Genomic DNA, 22,283 nt, shown 5'->3' with positions numbered 1-22,283 from the left:
GAGCGACCACAAGCAAGAGCCCCGCTGGGCCCACTCCGCACTCAGAGCCACCAGGAAGCATGATAAATTATTGCTCAGAGCCACCAAGTTTGGGGGAGTTTGTTGCACAACAATAGAAAACTGGGACAGCGTGTGGCCAGATGACCGAGTGCGTGGAGCTGCAGAGATGGACAGGTTCCCCGAGTTCTGGCTCTGACTGTAACTCTGGTGCTCCTGCCAAGTTCTTTGGTTTGCCCAGGGCCCAGTGGGAGGAGAGCGGGGATGGGGGTGACTCAAATGTAGGCTCACTCAAGAGGTGCCACAGGCTGACGGGCCCAGAGGTGACAAAGGACAGGTTGACAGATGCATATTTGCCTTAATGTTAGGAGAACAAGGCAGTCAGGACCTGTTCTTTTCATAGACTGACGGCCCTTGGATGGGGCCCTGCCTCGTGTGTCTCTGCACCCCCGCTGCCTAGCGCTCGCTGGGCACGTCGCGTTCCTCAGCACCATGGCATCAAGTAGACCGGGTCTCCCTGAAGGAGCGTGTAGGTCAATCTGTGCTCTGCATGGAACCTCACTGAGGGACCAGGAAGTAGAGGCAGACCCTGATCCCTGCCCTGAGAACTCACAGTCTGATGGGCGAAGGACAGAGTTTCATCCTCAGCAAGCCCCAGGCCCCCTGCAAGGACTCAGGATCCAGCGGGGGGGGAAAGCTATGCCTCTTTTCCCTTTTGTGTGCTTTCTTCATATGAGATCATCAAAGGTAGTGAGGGCTGGGGGCAGGCCTCCTGGTCCTGAGAAATCTTTCGAGAAGCCTTTCGTGCCAGCCAGGCCAGGCCAGGCACCCTAGTGCGACCGCTGCCTTTGCCTGTCACTCAAGTGCCCGGGGCGTGCGGGGGTCCCCCAGAGAGAGCGTGTACCACGGCCCCTGGCCTCCCGGAGCCCTCACTGTTGACACGGCGAGGGGTTGACAGAACCCACGCAGCCGGTGCTGCCCGAAACATCGCCAGCCCAGACAGAGCAGAATTCAACAGAGCTGCCAGCCCTGTTCTGTGAGAGGGAGAGGAGGTGGGTTTGTTTAAAATACTTGCATTACAGTCAGTTAACCTTTATGTTTCCTAAATGAAAATTGTATAAACCTGAAATTTTCGTTGATCAGGTTGCCTAGAAACAGGCAGCAGGTTTTCATAAGACAATGCAGTAGATTGTCACCGATAGGGCTATTAGGAAGTGAGCTGGTTAGCGTATTATTCCAGATCCCGGTGTTGGCGTTAGGTAATTATCTGTCTGCCTCTGTCTGCCTCTGCAGAGCACACCCGTCTCCCCAGGCTCGGGCAGCCTCTTGCAAATGAGGCTTCTCAGCCTGCTTCTGAGTCCCAGGGATGGGATCTGGAGTCCAGGAGCACAGTGTCAGCTCTGGGCTTATGAGAGGAATCGAAAAGACCCAATTCTGATGAATTTATTTCTTGTGAATCACCCCACCTCGCTTGCAACAGTAATGCTCGAAGCAAAAAAATTGGAGGAATAAACAACAACAATAGACTGTATAATGGAAGTAAAGAACAAAGTCACTCTGAGACAACTTTGGCGTAATTTTTTAGTACTTTTCCCCTATATGATATATACACTTGTTTATTTTCCAAAGGCACTGTAATTTGCTTTTTTCCCCACCTCTTGCAGTTAGGGTGACGAGCTGTCCTGGTTTGCCCGGGACTGAGGGTTTCCCAATACCCGCGTATGTTATTATCAGCCTTCTCCGTAGCTGTGTAGCTTTCAGTCGGCTTGGATGAACCAAACTCGGCCTAACTCCCTGTTCTTGGACATTCAGGATATTTCCTTTTTTAAAAAAAATTATAATTAATGCTTGTGGTGAATAGCCTCATCCCTGCAGGGTAAATCCCTGTAAGTAGGATTTCTCCGTTGCAGGAAGTGTATACATTAATGGCTTTTGCTGTTTCAGAAAGCACACATTTGGGAATGTATGCTTCTTTATTAGCCATTTTTGAATTGCCTGTTCGAGTCGTTTACCCATTTCTCTGTGGAGATGCTCATCTCTTTCCTTTGACTCTATAAAAACTCTTTGTATTAAACATAATCAGTCATGAATGTTGAACCATTTTGTCCATTTTTTTAAAGCATGTGTGGTTATCATTCTTTAAAGAGCAACAGTAAATACTTATTATCCGGCATCTTTGAAGAAAGAGGAGTTAATATTTTAGGTAATTAAAGCTTCCCCCTAGCCTTAAGCACTAAAATATTTTTTTTTATAAATTTATTTATTTTTTTATTTTTTTTTGGCTGTGTTGGGTCTTCGTTTCTGTGCGAGGGCTTTCTCTAGTTGCGCGAGCGGGGGCCACTGTTCATCGCGGTGCACGGGCTTCTCATTGTCGTGGCCTCTCTTGTTGCGGAGCACAGGCTCCAGTCGCGCAGGCTCAGTAGTTGTGGCTCACGGGCCTAGTTGCTCCGCGGCATGTGGGATCCTCCCAGACCAGGGCTCGAACCCGTGTCCCCTGCATTGGCAGGCAGATTCTCAACCACTGCACCACCAGGGAAGCCCTAAAATATTTTTTAATTGAAGTATTTGGAATGAGAATATCTCCATAACGGATAACCCGTGTAGGTCCTTTTTAAAACAAAGTACATTGCACACAATTTAACTTTTTCTTCATCTCTCAGACATGCCGTGAGCAGTAGTAATTTTCTGTGTGATAGTGACCCTCAGCAGCTGTTGAGCTTTGTGAAGTTTTGGCTCCTATACTGTATGGCCCCAGACTGCTTTTTAAAATAAGGTACCTGATTCTTGTCTTTTCCCCATCACTATCAGGCTGTCATGCTGTTAGTCCCTGCAGCTTTAAGCACTCCTGCCTTGCTCTACAACATCCCATCTTCATCAGCAATGGGATTGATTACTGGCTAACAAGGCTTGTTAAGTCTATCTGTAAACTAAAAGCAAGTAAGCGCTGATCAAGGGCCTAAGGAACACTAGTAATAACAGTGTAGGAACTTCAGCAGGCAGCAGTTTTACTTACTTCTTAGGGTTTGTATTACCTATCATTAAGATTGTTAAGTAAATGACTTCTGGATGTGAGCAGAATAGGATTAAGAAATTTTGGAGGCAGAGGGGGAAACAGAAAGGAAAGATTAGCAACCACTTGAAGACCTAGCTGCAAAGTGAGAAACCGGTAATCCGTGTTTAATCTTATTACTTCCCTCGGGAATGTGCTGGGGCAGGTTTTATGGAGATGGTGGCATCGCTGACCTAGAAATTTTAAAAATCCAGCTTCCGGGGCTGCACCTGCAGGGATACGGCTTAGAGCTTGTTACACAAGCCTTCTGATGCTCAGTTTTCTCATCTGTGAAATGGAGCTAAGACTAACTGGCCTGTCTATTTAATGAGACAGGATCAAGTGGCCTGCTATGAAGAGTCACTGACCTGATGGAGCCCGAGAGGAATGTGTAAACATGTAAAGGGCTGAACAATAATGACGGATTATTACTATTGCTGTTGTTATTATTCACAGACGCATCCAACAGCCATCGCCCGCCTTCTCACGCCTTCTGCTCAGGTTTCAGTTTGAGCTCCAGCCCACGCCTGTGCATCTTCAGCTGATGTCCTTGCCGCCCCTCCAAACCCAATCTCATCCTTGTAGGTTTTTGCAGGATTTGCACAAGTGGTGTGTTTTCTTCAATATTTATTTTGCAGGCCATTTACTCGGCATGACTGTTTTTACAGTGAGTAAGGAGCAAGGCTAAAAATAACTTAGCTGGTAACCAGATCAGTTCTGCATTTGACATTTACATGGAATTCATTTGCATCTCATTTGTTTGCCTTTCTGTTTAACAGGTAGAATGTAAGAAGGCTCAGCCGAAGGAAGTCATGTTCCCACCTGGGACAAGAGGCCGGGCCCGGGGACTGCCTTATACCATGGATGCTTTCATGCTTGGCATGGGGATGCTGGGTGAGTCTGGGCCGGACCCTGGGGACTGGGTCACCTTCCAGTTGGGCAAACTGCTTTACCTGTCTGAGGCTCAGCTTCCCCATCTGTATATGAGGGTGATAATCCCTCTTACAGGACAGTTGTGACCATTAAATTAGCAGAGATAGATAGATAGGCCGATAACTAGATAGATAGGCATCTTGTCCCATGCCTGGCTCATAGAAGGTATTTGATATTATTTTTTCCCATTTCCACCCCCTTTTTCAAAATGAGGAAAGGTTACTCTGCCTCAGCCCTCTCTGCTGACTGGGAGTTCTTAAAGACCTATGGACTCCTGGCTGGCTTAACTTATGTGAGCCAAGGCTACATTTTCTAAAACTTGGGAGAGGAGGGGATGTGGTAATGGTGGGTGATAATCCTGTCTATTTAAGTGATTAACATTTTTCTCTTGGGGTATCAAAATTTGTGTTTAAATGGATGTCTTAAATAACCTGTTTTATTCTTTATTTGCAAAAAAAAAAAATGATGAAAGACAAAGTATGTTTGTTCTGATGAAAAATGATCTCTCCTGGCTTTTAGAGAAATTGAGTTGCATATTATGCCCCATCCTTAAAGGTATCTCTGTCCGTCCTGCATAGATAATTGAAAATCTTGCTGCTTAAATGGCATGAAAGATGGAGAAAGCAGTGGAGAAGCATAATGGTGTGGGTCGCAACAATAATTAGAAATTTCAAGGCAAGAGAACGGTATTTTAGTGCAAGTTATTGTGTGTCGGGAAAATACTAATTAAATGGGATAAATGGTAGTTAATGGTAAAATTCCATTCAGGCACATGGTCTGTCTAGTTTTAATGGGTTTCATTTGGTTTGACTAAGAGTCCCTCTTCTACATTGTTTGATAAGCTCTTTATGTATTTTCAGATTTGCTGCTGTTTAAATCATTCTTGGCTCAGTTTTAAATTTATAAAACTTTTCTTGGCTTTAGAATTTAGATCTTTAAAAGAATTGTATCTATTTGTCTGAGGAAGTAACAAGGCAGGTAAAGTTATTTTGAGGAGCTTTAAAAAATGGAAAAGGATGCCATGAGAATTCTCAAAATGGCTAAGATGTTAAAGCTAATTTTTTAGCTTTAACAGAGTTTCAAGGTAAATTCCTATTTTAATTCTTTAAAAATTGGCCAAATGATTCTAACACTTATCTGGAAGAAGAAACACATGAGAATAAATAAGAAAATGTTTTAAAAAGAGAAAAGAGAAAAAAGAGTTTGACCAAATATCAGAACATAATCCAAAACTACAGTAATTAAAATAGTGTGGCATATAGGAAGGCACCTGTTGATAGAAAAAGTTAAGGAGCCTAAACTAAATGTGTTTCTATGTATGAGTTTAATTATTATAAAGAAATTAATTTTTAAAAATCAATGAGAATTATTTCCTGGTTGACTGTAAGACACTTGTGTAGCTCTTGCTCTAAAAATAATTTGTATGTGGCCTTTACCTTATGTTATATACCAAAAGAAACCCCAAATGGATTAATAGTTCCAAATTTTAAAATAAAATCTTAAAAGAGTTGATCCCATTACTGCCTGCTGGCTTTCAGAGTCTTGAATTTTAAATGATGAGTATAAAGTCCCTAGGGCATCAAATGGGGGGCTTTTTAGGATCCAGATCTTCAGGAAGTGCCCCCACCCTTCTGCCTCTCACTTGATACCCTTTATGTGAGGTATTATGTACCCCATAGTTTTCTCTGCTTGCCTGGGGGAGGTTTTCTTCCTGGGGAAGCAGAGGTGTGGAGCAAAGCCAGCTCACTCATGTCAGTTGCTAAAGAGCAAAGGTGCAGCAGCTGTATTCTCCCCATATGCCAAGCAAGGGCTCGGGGCTCCACAGACCAATGGTTTCATAATGGGAGCCCAGGCAGGCGCCTTGTTGACCGCAGGAGGCATTCAACAGCAAATAGTCCTTGAGCACCTACTGCGTTCCTGGCCCAGGGCCAGCACTGGGAGACAGTGCCTAACAAGGCAGATGTGGTCCCTGCCCTCATGGAGCTTGTGGTCTAGTGAGAGAGATGACATTTAACAGGTCATCACACGGATACGTTACTACTCATAATAGAGTTGTGAGGTGCTTTACGGGCACATAATGAGGAATGGAAACTAGTTGGAGGAATCAGGGAACACCTCCCTGTGGACATGACATCTCAGCTAGGATGAGAAGGATGAGCAAGCCAAGGGCAATGCAGACAGAAGAAATAGCTTGGAATGCAAGGGTCCTAGTGTGGAGCCCCGACGACCATCAAGGCTGCTGCTGGGCAGGTCCAGGCAGCGCGTGTGTGAGGAGAGGTGGTGGGCCGAGTGGCTTGAACCACAGTTGGTGGTGGGCAGACCCACATGGTCCCTGTGCTTCTCCAGACGCCATCTGATTAGTTCCTGCTCTCTGAGGGATGGAAATGTGATGGATGCCAGGTACTCACTCATCTTCCCCGACTTTGTTCTCTCATGTTTCAGGTTATGACTTCCCTGAGCTGCAGTAAAGAGGTAGTAATAGCTGGTTTAAAATGTCATTATGGTTGAGTCTATTAGTTCTTGAGTCATAGCCTCCCCCAGTTCATCCCCATCCCCCAGTTCATCCCCATCCCCCATACCCTTGCTACTTAAGGGTTTGGCCTTTTGCCCACGTAGCTCTGGTTGAGGCTGCCACCAGGCGAAACCCCCATGCCCCAGCCAGGCCCCCTCAGGTCACCGAGGCTCTCCTCCACCCCCAAGCAAGCAGAGAGCTCTTTGGGTGGAATTGATGGTGTGGGTCCGGCTTCCACCAAGGCGGGCTGTGTGGACCACAGGAAAGGGCTCAGGACTTCAGAATCAGGAGATCTGGACTTCTTGTCTTGTCAGCTGTGTAACTTCGGAGGGACAGTCTTCTCTGTCCTTCACTTACCCCATCCCTAGGGATATGGGAACCCTCACTTCATGGGGTTGTTGAGGATAAATGAAGCCGTATCGTGCCCAACCAGTGCTGTATTTTGTCAAGTTCAAGCTGCCAAGGGTGGTGGAATGCACCTTGTGTACCATCCGGAAAGAAAAAATATATACTGTTAACTAAACCACATTGTGAGATGGATCCCACTTTCAGGATGTTAAGATGTGGAAAAAAAAAAAAAGTGTGTCTTCTAATCAACAAAATACAGTAATATATACTCAAACTGGGAGCTGTTATTAGTAAGGTACTGGGAGCCCCGGGCAAATTACCACCCAAGTAGGTATCCAACAGCCTGCCACTTGGGATCCCTTCCTGCTGGTGACCGAGAACATAGCTAGACCTGCATCTGTGTGTGACTTGTGCCAGGACACCTGCAGCCTCCTCCTCGGACACCCAGCCAAGGGAGCTGTATTATCTTTGAATTTCTACCTCCCAACAAGATCCGTGCACTGGACTCCAGCCCTCATCAGCTCCCAGCCCTCCTGAATTCCCCAGCTACTATGTTGAGGCCATCTAGATGCCTGCTGAGACGGGGCCTCCTGAGAGGTCCCCAAATGTGTCCCCAGTTGGGAACCAGCTCAGCCTGAGGTCCAGGCAGAAGGGGGAATCAGACCACCACCCAGGGAACAAACTCACAGTCTCACGATCTGGTTGGCCTGTTGCCTCCCCAGCCAGGCTGGGGTCTTCACCGAGCTTTCTCTGATGTGCTCGCCAGAAACTCCCAGGGCTGCCCTCTCTTTCACCCACTGGCACAGTTTGGCACCCTGGGCCTCTGGACTCTTGGTCGAGGAGAGTGCCATCTGCTCTGCTATAACTGAAGCCCTTGCTTCTTGCTTCTTTCCTTAAAGTGATGTCACCAATGAAGTCTAATCCTTTGGCAAGACGGCCTGACCTGACCTCATCAGTCACCTGGGTCACCATCTCTGTGGTGCACTAGGCCTGCATATCAGTCCTGGAATCACCACCATTGCCACCACCAACAATTTGGCTGATGAACTTGGCTCATGCAGAAACACTTTTTTCTAAGTTTGTTAATGAGATGAGGTTTCAGTGATTTAAACTTTTATTGTCGAAAGAGCAGAAAAATACATAACACTGTTAGGGATTTTTAGAAGTGAGACTGTAAACCATTAAAGCTTTTAATTCCATTCATTCAACAAATATTTATTGAGTACCTCCTAAGTGCCAGGCATTGTTCTAGATGCTGAGGAGGCACCAGAGAAAGAAGTCTGATATCAGGGAGTAGACATCCTAGTGAGACAGCAGGCACACTGGTCTATAAATGACTTGGAAACTGTGGAACTAATTTTTAAATACCCTTTAAGATTTTCTCCATACTTCGGGAGGTCTCATCAAAGGGAGGCTGATGAGCGTATAGCTGCAGTTATTCTTTCTTGATCTCTCTTGCTGTGGCAGCAAACGTTCTTGGGAGGAAACCTACAGCTGTTTTGGTTTTAGCTTTCATAGCCTTTGACAGAATCGTGGAATAATCAGCCCAATGGGAATTCCTTTAAGAAAGTGTACGAGAGAAGAGGAGGAGTCATCGTTAGGTCAGTCTCCCTGCCTTTGAGCTAGACAAAACCAAAATCAACTAAGACCCTTAGGAAAGGTATTTTTGCAGCTCTCAGACTTTGTTCACTGCCTCACCCACCCAGGGCACTAGAATCTGTTTGGTTTTTCTTAATGAAAGTGGACTTCTTTTTTTTTTTTTTTTTTTTTTTTTAAAGGATTTTCTTATTTATTTATTTATTTATTTATTTATTTTTGGCTGTGTTGGGTCTTCGGTTCGTGCGAGGGCTTTCTCCAGTTGCGGCAAGCGGGGGCCACTCTTCATCGCGGTGCGGGGACCGCTCTTCATCGCGGTGCGCGGGCCTTTCTCTATCGCGGCCCCTCCCGTCGCGGGGCACAGGCTCCAGACGCGCAGGCTCAGCAATTGTGGCTCACGGGCCCAGCTGCTCCGTGGCATGTGGGATCTTCCCAGACCAGGGCTCGAACCCGTGTCCCCCGCACTAGCAGGCAGACTCTCAACCACTGCGCCACCAGGGAAGCCCGAAAGTGGACTTCTTAATAAAAGCAAACATGATTACTGTTGATATATCTGATTCCTCTTGGCCTTCTCAGCCGTATAATCCTACTGCCTCTAACTATCTTGACCTCGCTGGGCACACACTGTTTAACATGTTCGGTAGCAGTGACAGAGAAATACCTCATTGCTGAGGCTTTGAAGAAAAGCTTCACCCTGCGGGCCGAGAAGTGGAGAGACATTGCTGACCAGCTGAAGAAAGCCAGAGGCATTCTTAGCAGCGCTGTGAAATCCTGACCCAGTGTTCCCCAACATTAAGCCCCTCGGAAATGAAAGCAAAAAAAAAAATTTTTTTTTTGTCTGGAAGGGATGAGGAGCTCTAATCTGCTGGCATTCACTGATCAGAAGGAGATTGGCTGGAACATATAGCTGCATGCCTAGACTCATTTGTAATTTCAACTGGGATTTGTCTTTCCCCAAAATATCTGTTGAGGTCATCCCCAAGGAGGTCTCCATTTGTTCAGCTGTTTTCTAGTAAACAGAGGAAACTCAAACTTCAGCTCTTCATTTTCCATCTAGAGCAGCACAATGCACTAGAACTTTCTGCGATGGTAGAAAGGTCCTATATCTGCACCGCCCAAGATGGTGGCCGCCAGCTACATGTGGCTATTGAGCATTTAAGATGCGGCTGAAGAACTGAAGTTTTCTTTTTATATCATTTAAATTAAATTAAACTTTAATGGGACAGCACAGGTCTGGAGGAACCCCTGCAACTCCAGATGATTCTGGGGGCCCAGCATCCTTGTAGACTATGGCCTGGAAAGGGCCCTTGGCACTTGGTGTCGCACCTGTATGCAGACCTCACAGAGCTAGCGTGGTGCCCCAGGCAATGCTCTGCACGCCACGCAGCAGATGTGTCACACGCTGGCATCTCCCTGGATAAACAGCCCTGTCTCTTGTCTCTTTCAAGTTGGGGGCCTGGTGGGAGCAGTTTTCTGTGACTCTGAGTAGCTGAGTAACAGAGCCTGGAAAAGGATGAGTCATGTGCAAACATCTTCTAGGGTTGGAACAAAGATCTAGAACCACAATTCTGAGAATTCTGCCAGCATCCCCAAAGGGGGGTGCCCCAAATGAGCCAACTGGCAAATTCAAATTCTCTTGTTGATTTCTGATTTTTTTTTTTTCCCCACCATGGAAAGCCTGTCTGCAAGAAAGGTGGTCATCCAGGCAGAAGGCTTGGTTTTTTTCTTTTTGACAAGAGATAATTACTGTGGGCTTGATCAGGCATCCAGAGTACTGGAGCAAATAAATTGTGCAGTGGCCAGTGAGGGAGGGGCCCGGCTGCTAATGGAAGTGGTGGCTGGGTCATCTCACCGTAATGTGGCTTGATGGAGCGTCCGCATGGGTCTGCTGTAATGTGCTATTGATATGCAGCCAGCCAATTTCCCCCGTGTGGCTGGAACTGTGAGCCACTGGAGCAGAGCTGGGCTGCACAGCAGTAAATGAAGAGGAAAATTGAAGTAATGTTGTATTATAAATTTATGATTTCATCTGCCCGACCCAGAGGATGTTCGGCGACGGGGGGGGTGGAGATAAGATCCCCCACTCGGGCAGATGCCAAATTCTCATCTTTGTTGTACAGGAGACAATTTTGACATGCCCGGGAAGATTGGGGTGAGGCCCCAAACTGGGGTGAACTTGACCATGCTTCTCCTCATTCCTGTTGAAGACTTGCGAGTGTGCCAGGAAGTAGGCAGATACAATGGAATCCTACTGGTGACTCGAATCAGGGAGGGACTGGGCATTCCACCACCCTCCACCCCACCCACCCTGAGGGAGTCTCGAAGGTGACACATGGGCTTAGGTTTTTGTTGCCACGTTAACACTAAAATATTTAAGACCCCCAGCACTGAAGTTAGAGGCAAAGGAGTCATTTTTCACTAGGAAAGCCCTTGGGCAGCAGTGATTTGGCTGTTTGCATATAATTCGTTAATCAATATTGTTGAAATAATGGTAAGAAATCTATTGCTGAAAGATCTGATTTGATAGCAGGTGATTAATTTGGAGGAGAATTGGGCTGGCCAGCCATGAAATAAATACCAAGGAAGGAGCCAGTATGTGTGTGTCCACTTAAGGCACCCGAGTCCCCGTCTCTGTCCCTATTCTTTGTCCCTCTGTCTCTCTTTCCCCGTTGGGTGCCAGAGCTCAGCAACTCACTGGGGTCTGTTCCTCTGCAGTCAGGACAAAGCTGCCAGGTCATCCTGGTTGGTCTGGGCATCCCTCTGTCAGCAAGGCACCAAGTGCTGGGAAATAAACTCATGCGGAAAGAGCAAGCGGCAAGACCCTTGTGGGGTGTAAACAGATCAATTGGCCAGTGAGCTGTGACTGCAAATTTGGAAAGGCTCTGGCCGAAGCGAGGGAAAGGAGCCATAGCTGGTCTCTGTTGAGAATTGGGGCCCATCAGCACTTCAGGGGACCTGCAAAGCTTTCTGCAGATGGCAAGACTCAAGCTCCCAGAAGGAAGGGAAGAACCCCAATGGCATGGCCTTGGGCCAGAGGCAGGGCTGGAACCCATCTCCTGATGTCTAGTCCAGCAAACATCTGTCTTAGGTCTGATGACAGATCTTCCGGTCAAGGTGAAAGCTGTGGCACCAACAAGCAGAGGAAAGTGAAGGAGGGTGGGTCCCATTTCTGGACCCCCTTCAGCATAAAAGCGCTATGAACAGGCAGCAGGAAGACCCGCAAACTCTAACTCGTGATGCTGCACCCAAGCTGGAATCAGGTGAATTATCCTGGTGTTCAACCATCACCTGCAGGGTCAGAAAATGCTTGTGACATGTGAGAATCCACCTTGGAAGTGGATGATGAGACCCCAGAGCCTGGGTTATCTGGCCTTATGGCTGGAGGGCGTGAAGACAGTCCTAAACCCGCCCATCAGAGCAGCTTTCTACTAGCGTTTTGGTGACAAAGCAACAGAAATAACTCTGGCTGCTAGAAACAGTAAAAGAGATTATTGGAAGGGGCTTGGGCAACGGACAGAAGTGCCAGGAAGGCTGGGGAACAGGCAGGAACTGGGGAGCTGGGCGGTCAGCCACAGCCCCACCAAGGGACAACCCAGGAATGACCTGGTTAGGGGGGCCACTGTTGCCACCAATGGACCCTGGGCTCTGCTGCTGACGCCAGAATAGATTCTGAACCGTCCACCCTCCTCTGCCCCGCTGGCACCTGGAGAAGACTTGCACTGGCCCAGCCCAGGTTCACAGTCTGCTTCCCAGCTGCCAGGCTCAGCAAGAGCAGGAGGGAGGCCTTTCTGCTTCCATGATGGGAGGCAGGCCTGTCTCCAAGACGCAAACACAGAGAAGGGGGTTCAGGTGCTGGGCAGCCGAAAACAGCCACAGGCGTCCCGCTCAGAGGTCAAAGCAGAAGTCAGGCTGGCAATGGTGGTGGTGGTAAAATAGGTGGCAGGCTGGCCAGGGTGGTATTTTAAGAACGTGAATGGACTGAGTTTCTTCTATATTGAGCGGAGGGAAGCAAAGGGAGCCTGGCAGGCTGGGAACAGGACAGCCATGGGTCTCCTATGGCCGGTGGAATTTCCGTCCAAGAAGGCTACCCCAGCCTTCTTTGTAGCCGAACTCAAGAAGTCGGGACGTGAGGAGTGAGGGTCTGAGTGGGCACCACGAAGGGTAGGGAGCTGCAGTGGCATCTCATGGGGGGTTGGTAACTGGTAACTGATCAGAGACAACCACAGGGACGCCAGAACTTGCCAGTACTTTCCTCTGCACCCCATGCCCAGTCCAGCAGCGGTTTCCACAGACACCCTTTGGTTAGCCAGCACCCCCAGGTAATCCGCTGGGACGGGTGCCTGGAAGGAGCATGCTTGCTGGGAAATGCCTGTCGAGGCTTTGGGTTCATGCTTGTGGTGCACATTTAGTACAGCCCGGCCCTCCCTGTTCTCCCAGAGCCCTGGGAAGATACGGTGGAGTGTCCCTGCTTGGACGTGGCTTGGTCCCTGCGTCCCCCGGGCCATGGCTCATTGGGCCCAGTGTTTTTCCAGAGGCACAGAGTCAGCCCCGAGTTTTGCCCCTAGACTGTGACCCCACCCCGCGTTCCTTATGCTCTGTCCATGGTGCTGGCGAAGGACTTTAATCTCCTACTGTCAATAGCCTTAAGGTAAAGTACATAGAGGGTAAGCTCTGCAAATGTCAGCGCCCGGCGCGGGCCGAGGGTCTGGGGCTAACCTGTGGCATTTACTCTGCAGGTTCAAGAAAGTGCGTGGGCTTTGGGGGTCTCTCGGCCCAAATACGGGCTAATCACCAGCAGGCTGACAGCAGTGCCCCAGCCACGGTCGAGGGGTGACCTAGGCCCTGGGTAAAGACCCCCACGGGAGACAAGTAATTTTGTGGAGGAAAATATCTTGGACTGTGTCTCACTCCCGCCCTCCCTCGGACTCCCCCAGCCTGAAGCAGCTGCACTAACCGACGTGGTCTTTCTCTCTGTGTTCAAGGCTACCCCAACTTTGTGGCAACCTATGGCCGCGGCTACCCTGGATTTGCTCCTAGCTATGGCTATCAGTTCCCAGGTGAGTGGCTTTGTCTCCCAGGGCTTTGGGGACATGGGAGGTGGGCTGCATTGGGGGGAGGGGGACCCCTAAGGAGAACCAACTCATGCATGCATCCATTCACGAAATGACCTACAGGTGCTAAGTTTCAGATCCACATGACCTTGTATCCAGCTCAGGATGCAGCCCAGTTTCTGATTAACTGAAGTATTTCACTGGTCCCGGGTCGTTGAGAGTGGCTTGTAGGGGGAAGGGAAAGAACCAAGACAGGAGCCCTCCCTCTGCTTGCCCTCCCTTTTCTGAAACCTCTTCCAGGTTCTCTCTCCTTGGGGAGGGGACTGAACTTGGCGCCCAGGGTTTTCTGTCTCCCTGTGCCTCCCCAGCATTCACGTGCCTTGCTGTCTAGACCTCACCTTCCTTCCTCCCCTCCTCCGGCTCCGGTGCCCTTCTGACATGTGTGTTGTTGGGTGTGCTCTTGGGTTTGAGTCTGCTCTCTGTCCTGAGTGATGGTGGCGGGGGGGGGTGGTTAGATTCTCCCCTCCCTTCATGTGGGCGTCAGAGACTCAAGGCAGAGCGCCCGGTGATACCCACTCACGTGCCCAGGCTGCTCTAGCTCCCATGTAACCGGGAGGCCTGGGACCCCCAACCTGTGGGGCAGCGGGGGCCGTGGTCCTGCAGGGATGGGGGAGGGGCGTGAAGGAAGTAATGTTTTATGGGGCTTGCTTTTTCCTAGAAGGGGGGAAGCCAGCCTTCCCCAGACCTGGAGTACAGCAAGAATGTATCGGGGTGCTCGGGGGTGTCTGTGTTCTAAGGACAGCTGGGGTGTGTAGAAAAGATGCTAGGAGCAGAGTTCTGCCCTCTTGGTTCTGTGTCTTGGGAGGGGCCGCTAGGGAGCTGGGCTTCCACTCCTGGTTGGTCATCCTGCCAAACCCGGAGGCCTGAGCTGCGAGGCGGCAAGGCGAGCAGGACATGGCCCTGGGGGGACGGCGCTCTGAAGGCAGTGGAGGGCCGGGCGCGCGGCGTGCGAGGGGCCGGTCCCACCTGTGCCTCAGACTGAGCTTCGGGTGGGGAAGGGTGTGTCGGGGGAGGTCAGAAGGCATGTGGGACACTGAGAGCCATGCTCTATGGGGGGCAGATCCTCAATCATCAACAGAAGCCCTAGGCTCTTGTCCTGGCTGCCCATGACCATAGGCAGGTCACCCAGCATCTCGGGGCCTCTCTTTTGTCTTCTGGAAATGAGGGGTTTGGGCAGGATGGTCGCTGGGGTCCGTGCACCTTTCTGATTGTGGGGGAGGCAGAAGAGAACAGCAGGTACAGTAGCAGAAGTTCAGGTGGAGGGGGGTGAGTGGGGGGACTTGCCCACAAGTGTGTCCCCTGGACCGGGTGGTTTCCCCACCAGGGTGGGCCCCTCAGCAAGCATCCTCAGCTGCCCCAAGGGAGCCCTCCGCACTGCTTCTCTGCTGCACATGGCAGCTCAGGTGGCCACGGGCCTCTCCAAGCAGGACACCAGACACCACAAGCTGAGAAGCCAGCACCGGGCCAGGCACAGTCTGCACCTCCTCTAGATTTTCCCTCTACAGATGGGGACCCTGAAGCCTGGAGAGGTAGAAACCCTGTTCAAGGGGTCACAACCAGTAAGGGGCAGGGCCAGGATCGGGACCCAGGTGGCCTGGGTCTCAACGGCCATACCCCATCATCTTCCTAGCATCCGTCTGTCCAGTACGTCACACTAGCCACATGCAGCTACTAAGGTTTAAATTTAACTTAAGGAGAATTAAGTAAGATGGAAAATTCAGTTCCTCGGCCACACTAGTCACACTTCAGTTACTCAGCAGCCATGTGGCTAGTGGCTACTGTCTGTGCAGAATATAAAACGTTTCCATCACCACATAGAGTTCTGTTGGATGGAGCTCTTCCAGAGCCTACATGAAGAGGTGTGTTATGATGAGGGGTGCTTGGTCCCCACACACACATGCATGCGTGCACTGCCTCTCCTGGGGAGACCTTGTGTGTCATTGTCCCTGTTCTCCATTCCTTGCCTGTCCTGCTCAGCCCAGAAGCTGGTGGTAGTTTGGGGGAAGGCTTTCCTCTTCTTCCCTTCCCTACCTTCCTCCCCAGGGGATAAGAAGATGTTTAGGGTCACACATCCTGGCTCGGAGAGAGTGCCTTGCTGCTCTGTGCGCTTGGTGCAGCCTACCTCCCTTCACAATCAGGTTGCCATTGCCCCCTCAGTGTAGCACTAGTCCCAGCAGACAGAGTTAGGGATCCTAACACGGTATAATTTGGAGGAGGGGTGACACAGTGGACCCCTTGCTCAGGCCCCCGTCTCATCTGAGAACCTGCCCTTGGGGCCCCATGAGCCAGCCCAGGAAATATCTGGTTGAATTGTGTCTCAGGGACCTGCATCCTTGGGTCTGCCCTAGATTGACACGTATGCAGGACAGACAGGGATGCAAGAGTGACCAACCGAGGCTGGGTAGGATGAGATGGGGTCCCCCAGGTGCCTAGCCCTTCACCACAAGCCAGGGCTTTGGGAACAGAGCCGGTGGGAGGGTGGTGGTAAAGGGACATGGAATGGGCTTGGGGTGACCCTGCCCCTGGAGGAGTGGCCTCCTGTGGAAAGGCAGCTCTGTCTGCTGTCCAGGAGCCTCCAGCAGCCGAGGACTCTAGCACACAGAGCCCAGGTAGGCCCCCGTGGTTTTCCAGACTCCTCCTGGAGCCTCGGCCTCAGGGGCAGGGAAGCTTTGCAGCGTTCTGACGTGAGTCTCTTGCCCCGTGCCAGTAAGGAATGTCTTCAGTGGATCTGGCCAAGGGGGCTGGGGTGCAGACGGGTGACCCAGGGGAGGGCAGCCCAACTCTGCCCTCTCCTCGCCCCTGTCAGGGCGGCTCCACTGACCCCCTCCCCACGCCTGTGAGTCAGCGACATCAGCACAGCTGGTCTCATCACCACCAAGCTGCCCTGGTGTCTTTTCTTCGTGGTCTTTCTTTTCCATGTTCTCAGTGGTGCCCACTACACCCACTGCCCACCTCGTCTCTCTTGTGATGCGTGTGCCTCCCGCACCCCTCCCAGCCCTTCCTGAATCCATCCTGTGGGGTGATGCGAGGTAGCTAAGAGCAGCGGAAGGACACCCCCGTCCTGGAGGGCTGCTGAGGTCTGCATCCCGTGTGTCCTCACCACACACCGAGTGTCCGGCGTCCCCCGCAGGAAGGTGCCGCCTCTTCACCTGAGTTGGCCCTTTCTGTGAATCCCCGTCTCATCTGCTGGTGTCCCTGCTTTACCTGTGTGACCTGGGCTTGCTGCAGACCTTTCTGGTTGCACAGTTGGTGCTAAGAAATGCCTGTCTCTGCCCACCTTTAGGCTCCTATGAAAATAAAGGAGAGCTGCTCCAATAAAGGGGGCTATGGGCTTCAGATGACTATTAGAGTGGGGGGTGGTTCTCTTCCAGAAAGACTGAGTGGTGATCAGCCACCGTGGACGTGGCTCCTTCTTCCCAAGCCCAGATGGTCCACCGCGTGCCCCTCACCCCCAGCCCAGCCCCCGTGGATCGGTGTGGGGACTGGACTTATTACGATCCTGAGTGGTGGTCTCCTCTCTTTTTCCCCCTCTGGACCCTCATTTCAGTTCAATCTGTTAATTTCTGTTCTTATTTCACTTTGCAGACTATTTGCCGATTTCACAAGACATAATTTTTATCAACTAGCTCTTAAGAGAGGCATAACAAATTGGGGTTTGCTACCATTACTAGAGAGAGGACCCAGTCCCTGCCGGGGCCACCCCACTGCTGTCAGTGCCCACTGAACACTGTCGTAGCTGCCTGTTGGAACGAATGTTCTTTTTCTCATTTGTAATTCTTGGAAAAGACTCCTGTCCTCAATGCTTCTCTCAGTTTTTTTAGAAGCAATTTTATTCTCCAGTCCCCTCCCAGTTTGCTTCTCGTATGCACTGTGAACACCCACCCACGCATTCCACCTGCCACCCTCCCAGAATGTAATGGGGCCAGAGGGAAACTTCTCACAAACTTTGTAGAGCCTTCCTCAAGGTAATCTAATTATTTTAAATAATTAAATTATTTTAAATAATTACCAAATAGGCTTGTTGGGGCATTTCATGGGTGAGCTTTTAAGTGCTGGTGCCCACAGGGGTTGGGGATATGTGACTTGGAGCACCTATGTCCTATGGCGGACAGAACCAGAAGTGAACACACACACACACACACACACACACACACACACACACACACACACACAGATACTATTGTATAAATACTAATGTGAACGATCTAATCTGGTAGAAAAATTATATAAACATTATCTGGTTGTCTTTGTCTTTGGGGGCCAGTCCCTCAGTGGTTGTTGCTATAATAATACACATCTGTCTTCGGGAAGGGACAGTGGAGGCACCCAGGTGCTGCCACCACATCTCAGGCCCCGTGGGCACCGATCCACACTGGGTCCCTCTTTCCCTAGCACCTCTGCCCTCACCTCGCTGCCTACTGGCCTTGCGTTCCCTGCTGGCATCAAGGGCCTCTTGGCCCACTGGGGTCAGAGGGCACGAACACAGAGGGTCTATCCTGATCAGGTCGGTACCCCCGATGGTCACCCCCAGAAGGGCTTCCTTTCCCAATGATCCTGAGCCGTCCACTTCCCCGCTCTCTTGGATTAACGAAGTACAGCTCAGTTGGGCCCTCAAGAGTCACCCCTTGTTCACGCTCAGGGTTTGTGAGAAGCGACCTGCGTGCTTCTGTCGGATGCATTCAGTCCCTCCTTTTGAATGTCAGTGTCCTTTAGACCCAACCTGTGCAGTTGTGTTCATCTCATTAAAGATGCTTGATGTAATCATTGGTTACTTTCCTTTTATTTTCCCTCAGGCTTTTTCATGAGTGCTATTTTTTCTTTTTAATCTGTATGGCTTTTTTTCCTCTTTATTTTGTTCTGCTATGAATTGCTTTGCTTTGGTGAACTTGTCCTAGTATGCTTGCCTCACAGACGTTTTAGCCGTTGTGAATTTTCTTCATCTCTGTAAATAGTTCGTCTGTGCTTCTCCCTATTGCCGTTTTATTTTTACCCCTGTAAGCAACTGAGGTAGAAAAATAAATTGTTTACCACGGACATGCTGTGTGCTGCCGTCTCTTAGCCCGACAGTGTCCTGCTCTCGCTCCGGGGGAGGTGAACGCACTGAATAACCGGTACCAGTGACAGCCTAGTGCGGTTTCTGAAAGCATGCGCACTCCCCCTGGCTGCCGCCTGTCCCCAGCCCTCTCTGCTTCCTCGTGTCCCCTGCACTTGCTCGAGGTGGCCCTGTCCTTGAGCCGTGGCAGAGCGTTTGCATGCAGCAGCTGCTCGGTCCGCTCCCACGCCCCTTCCTCTGCCATCGCCCCCTGCCCTCAAGTGAAAATGCCACTGAACATCTGGAGCCCCTCGCATCTGTGCACCAGGTGTGTGTGAGCCCATGCACGCACTGTGCATACCTGCCCACGTGTGGTTTGCACGTAGCTTGCTTTCCTAACTCCCCTGTATGGTGCAGGTCTGAGGAGGCACCTGTGTTGCTGGACATGAAGCTAGAAGATCTCATTTCCAGGTGTCACTTGGCCACTTAGTAGCCATGTGACCTTGAGCAAGTGACTCTTAGCCCTCTGAGCCCTCGGGATTTTAATAGTGCCTAGTGAGTTAGGTTTTTAGAATTACCTAGGGTAATGTGTATATGTGAACATGCCTTATAAATTGGTGAATGCTATACAACTGGAAGTTTCAGAAACAGTGGGCATTGGTGGTCTTATTCTACCACTCTCCAGAGTGGTTTTCTCTTCCTCGTCACCCCCGATGAAGCTGCCTGCTGGTGGATCTACTTATCAGTGAAAGGAATGATTGAGAATCCCCAAGGGAGTTGCTGGGACTTCTTGCTTCACCCCTCCTCTTCCCTTCCTCCCTCCCCACGTACTGATCATCAGGCAGTGGATTAGGTACCAAATATCTGGACGTGAATAAGGCTAGCTCCTTCAGGATGCTCATGGTCCAGCTGAGGGAGAGAGCCAGTGATCAAACCCATTGAGCATCACGGGACAGGTGCTTAGCTAGAGAGAGGGAACCTCTCTCTGCTATAAGGGGACAAAGACAGGCTGCTGGTCCTGCCTGGGGTGACACCACTACTGGGTCTTACAAAGTCAAATAAAATTAGCTGGGTAAAGAAGAGAAGGAAGTGTATCCCAGGTAGAGAAATGACATGCTTAGGCACTGAATCAAGTATTTTTTTAAAAGAAAGAAAATGCAATATAATAATGCCTAGGCAAAATAAGAATTTGTTTCTTCTCTCCAGTGTGAAAGAAGCCTGGATGTGGCTCCACAGTTATCAAGGGTCTGGGTTTCTTTTATCTTTGTGTCCTATTCTCTTCAATGTAAGACCATCTTATAGACTAAAAAGGCTGCTCAAGCTCCAGCCATTACGTACTCATCCCAGAAGAACACATCTCTTCCCTTTAATAACACTTCTTAGAAGTTACATGTGGTACTCTGCTTAGATCCCGTTGGTCAGGCCTTAGTCACATGGCCACTTTTAGCTGCAAAGGAACCTCAGGAAGGTCTTTATTCCTGGTAGCCATGTGCCAGCTAAAAACAGGATTCTGGTATTAAGGAAGAAGAGTGAAATAGTTATTAGGGGGCACTTAGCAATCTCTGCCACAAACCTGAAAGGGGCTGCAGTGCAGGTCCCAGGGATTAAGAGCAGTTAATGGGGTGGGGGTGGGTCAGGGGAGACAAGGTTAGAAAGGGGGGCAGGTTCCGGAATTCACATTTGATACACAAAACACATGAAAAACCCTTAGAGGATTTTAGGTAGAGGAGTGATGCGGTCAGATTTCCAAAGTGAGTCAGAAGGGGTTTGGAGAGGTGGGGGGGGCCGGGGTGCCAGTGAGGGACCCATGTGGGTGAGTTCAAAAGAATGCTCCCCTCTTTCTGCACTGCCCCTCCTCCTCTCTGCCTCCTCCTCTCTGGGCTCTGTTCCTCTCCCCCTGCCTCAGGTTGGCTGTGGCCCTTTGGGGGTCTTTCAGCTCTACTGGGACAGCAGGGTTAATGCGTCCCCAACCGCCAAAGAAGTGAGCCACAGCCTTGGCTACTGAAGTGACCTCAGACACAGGGCCCTCGGGGCGGCCAGGAGAGTCAGGCTAGCATCCCTGGCTCGGTGCTCCCACCTCCCTCCTAGGATGATTGTGTGGGAACAGCCCGGTGGTACAGGTTCCAGGCGGGGAAACCCTGGGACTCTGGTTCTGGAAGTGCCAGTTTGTGCTTCTACCTCCTCAGTGATGGAAAACAGGTGCTGACATTGACTGATGGGGACTGGCTTCCCGGAGCACTGGCTTAAGAATGGTCTTGAGGCCAAGTCTTAGCTCAGCAGAAAGGGAGCTGTGGTTGATTAGTGATGCCTGCATGGTTGCTGGATCTGGAACTCACAACTGCTCACCACGTATTTTGCCTTCCATGTTTCCAGTCTAATGGTGGATGGTTCTCAGGTGCTGGTTGATCTTTGGTCCCTCTGAAAGATGGTCATTCTGTGCCACACCGAGGGAGGAAGTGTGGTCTGAGGCAAGGCGCCATAGCTCAAGGTTATCCTGTTCTCTCTGGCGGAGAAGCTGCTGTAGCCCATCTTCAGTTGTGGCTCTGCAGTGTAACTTTCGGTCACATCGTCTGGTCTTTGAGCAAAGACCAAGTCTTAGTGGTCTGTCTTATCCTGAGGGCCGTGGCTTGAATATGGAGAGCAGAGTGAAGAGAGCCCGAGTTTTTGGAAGGGGAAGGAGTTTGCCTTATGCCAGATGACTGGGGAAAGCCGCCATGGGCAAGGGGCTGCTTCCTGAGCCAGCTCACACCCACCTGTCCGTTCCGTCCGGTTTACGACATGTGTGAAGTGTTCAGACGTGCTGATAGCTGCCACGCCAAAGGCCTGGGGCCCTGCCTGGATGGATAACCGGGGCCTCTGCGGGGAGCGACTCCAGAGGCCTTCCGTCCACAGCCCCCCCCAGCCCACCCACGTGGCGGAGACCCTCGCGCTCAGCCCCCACTCGGGAAACCTGTGCTCGTACTCCCACCAGAAAAAGTTATGCTTTTTCTGGTCAGGTTCTTGCAGAGAGAGGAACAGGCCTCCCTCCCAGCCTCTGTGACTCCGTCAGGGGAGGTGATTCCAGGGCCACTGTGGTGGAATCATAAAACCAGTGGCTTGGGATGACCCTTCACTCGGGTGTCTGTTTAAACCTCAGGACTTTCCCCTGCTTGAGTTTGTACGGGGCTCTTTCCTCACCCCCTACCCCAGAAATGCCCTCAGGGGGAACCCTGGTACACCCTGACGTGGTAGGTCCTCAGCCCTGCCGGTGCCGCCTGGCTCGGTGCTTCTGGCTGGGTTCCAGAACGGAGCCCACCCAGCGAGTGGTAGTGGGCTCCTCACTGGTAGTGGAGCCCATCTTGACATGCCAGGATGGGATGGTCGGCTTCCCGGGTCCGTTGACATGCCCACAGTCCCAGGTGCCCGCAGCTAGATGTTTCAGCACTCTAAACAGCAACGCTCCCTTGTAAAGGGAAGCCCGCACACATCTGCTCCATCACCAGCCCTCTAACCTGCACCTCCCTCCAGCCCTGAGCTTCATCTCTAGGGATTACCCCCTTCACAGATTGGATCCACAGGCAGATTTGAAATCACAAGCCAGCTCTTCCTGTGGCCAGCCCACTCCCACGCCACCTGGCCCTGTGGGTACTGGGGGCTTATCCCTCATTTGAATATTAAAGTCAGGCTTAGTCAGGACAGTGTAGCTGCTGCTTTAAAAGAAAATGA

General features: G+C 50.6%; 1 protein-coding gene across 9 annotated transcripts in view; it reads left to right on the top strand.

Moving 5' to 3' along the window:
- Window positions 1-22,283, top strand: part of MSI2 (musashi RNA binding protein 2) — a 395,252-nt gene that overhangs the window by 332,004 nt on the left and 40,965 nt on the right. For 8 of the 9 annotated variants that reach the window (XR_009006264.1, XM_057535585.1, XM_057535583.1 and 5 more), the window contains 2 exons: window positions 3,826-3,940; window positions 13,418-13,492. Coding sequence is in view for 8 of the 9 variants with exons in the window: in XM_057535585.1 (XP_057391568.1) it covers window positions 3,826-3,940; window positions 13,418-13,492 (190 nt within the window). In the remaining variant the exon portion in view is untranslated. Of the gene's footprint in view, window positions 1-3,825; window positions 3,941-13,417; window positions 13,493-17,131; window positions 18,533-22,283 lie in introns of those variants that run through there. The other variant, XM_057535587.1, reaches the window with a different exon arrangement.

This window comes from Balaenoptera acutorostrata, chromosome 20, assembly GCF_949987535.1.
Source record: "Balaenoptera acutorostrata chromosome 20, mBalAcu1.1, whole genome shotgun sequence".
NCBI lineage: Eukaryota > Metazoa > Chordata > Mammalia > Artiodactyla > Balaenopteridae > Balaenoptera > Balaenoptera acutorostrata.
This window is presented reverse-complemented; position numbering and strand designations above follow the sequence as displayed.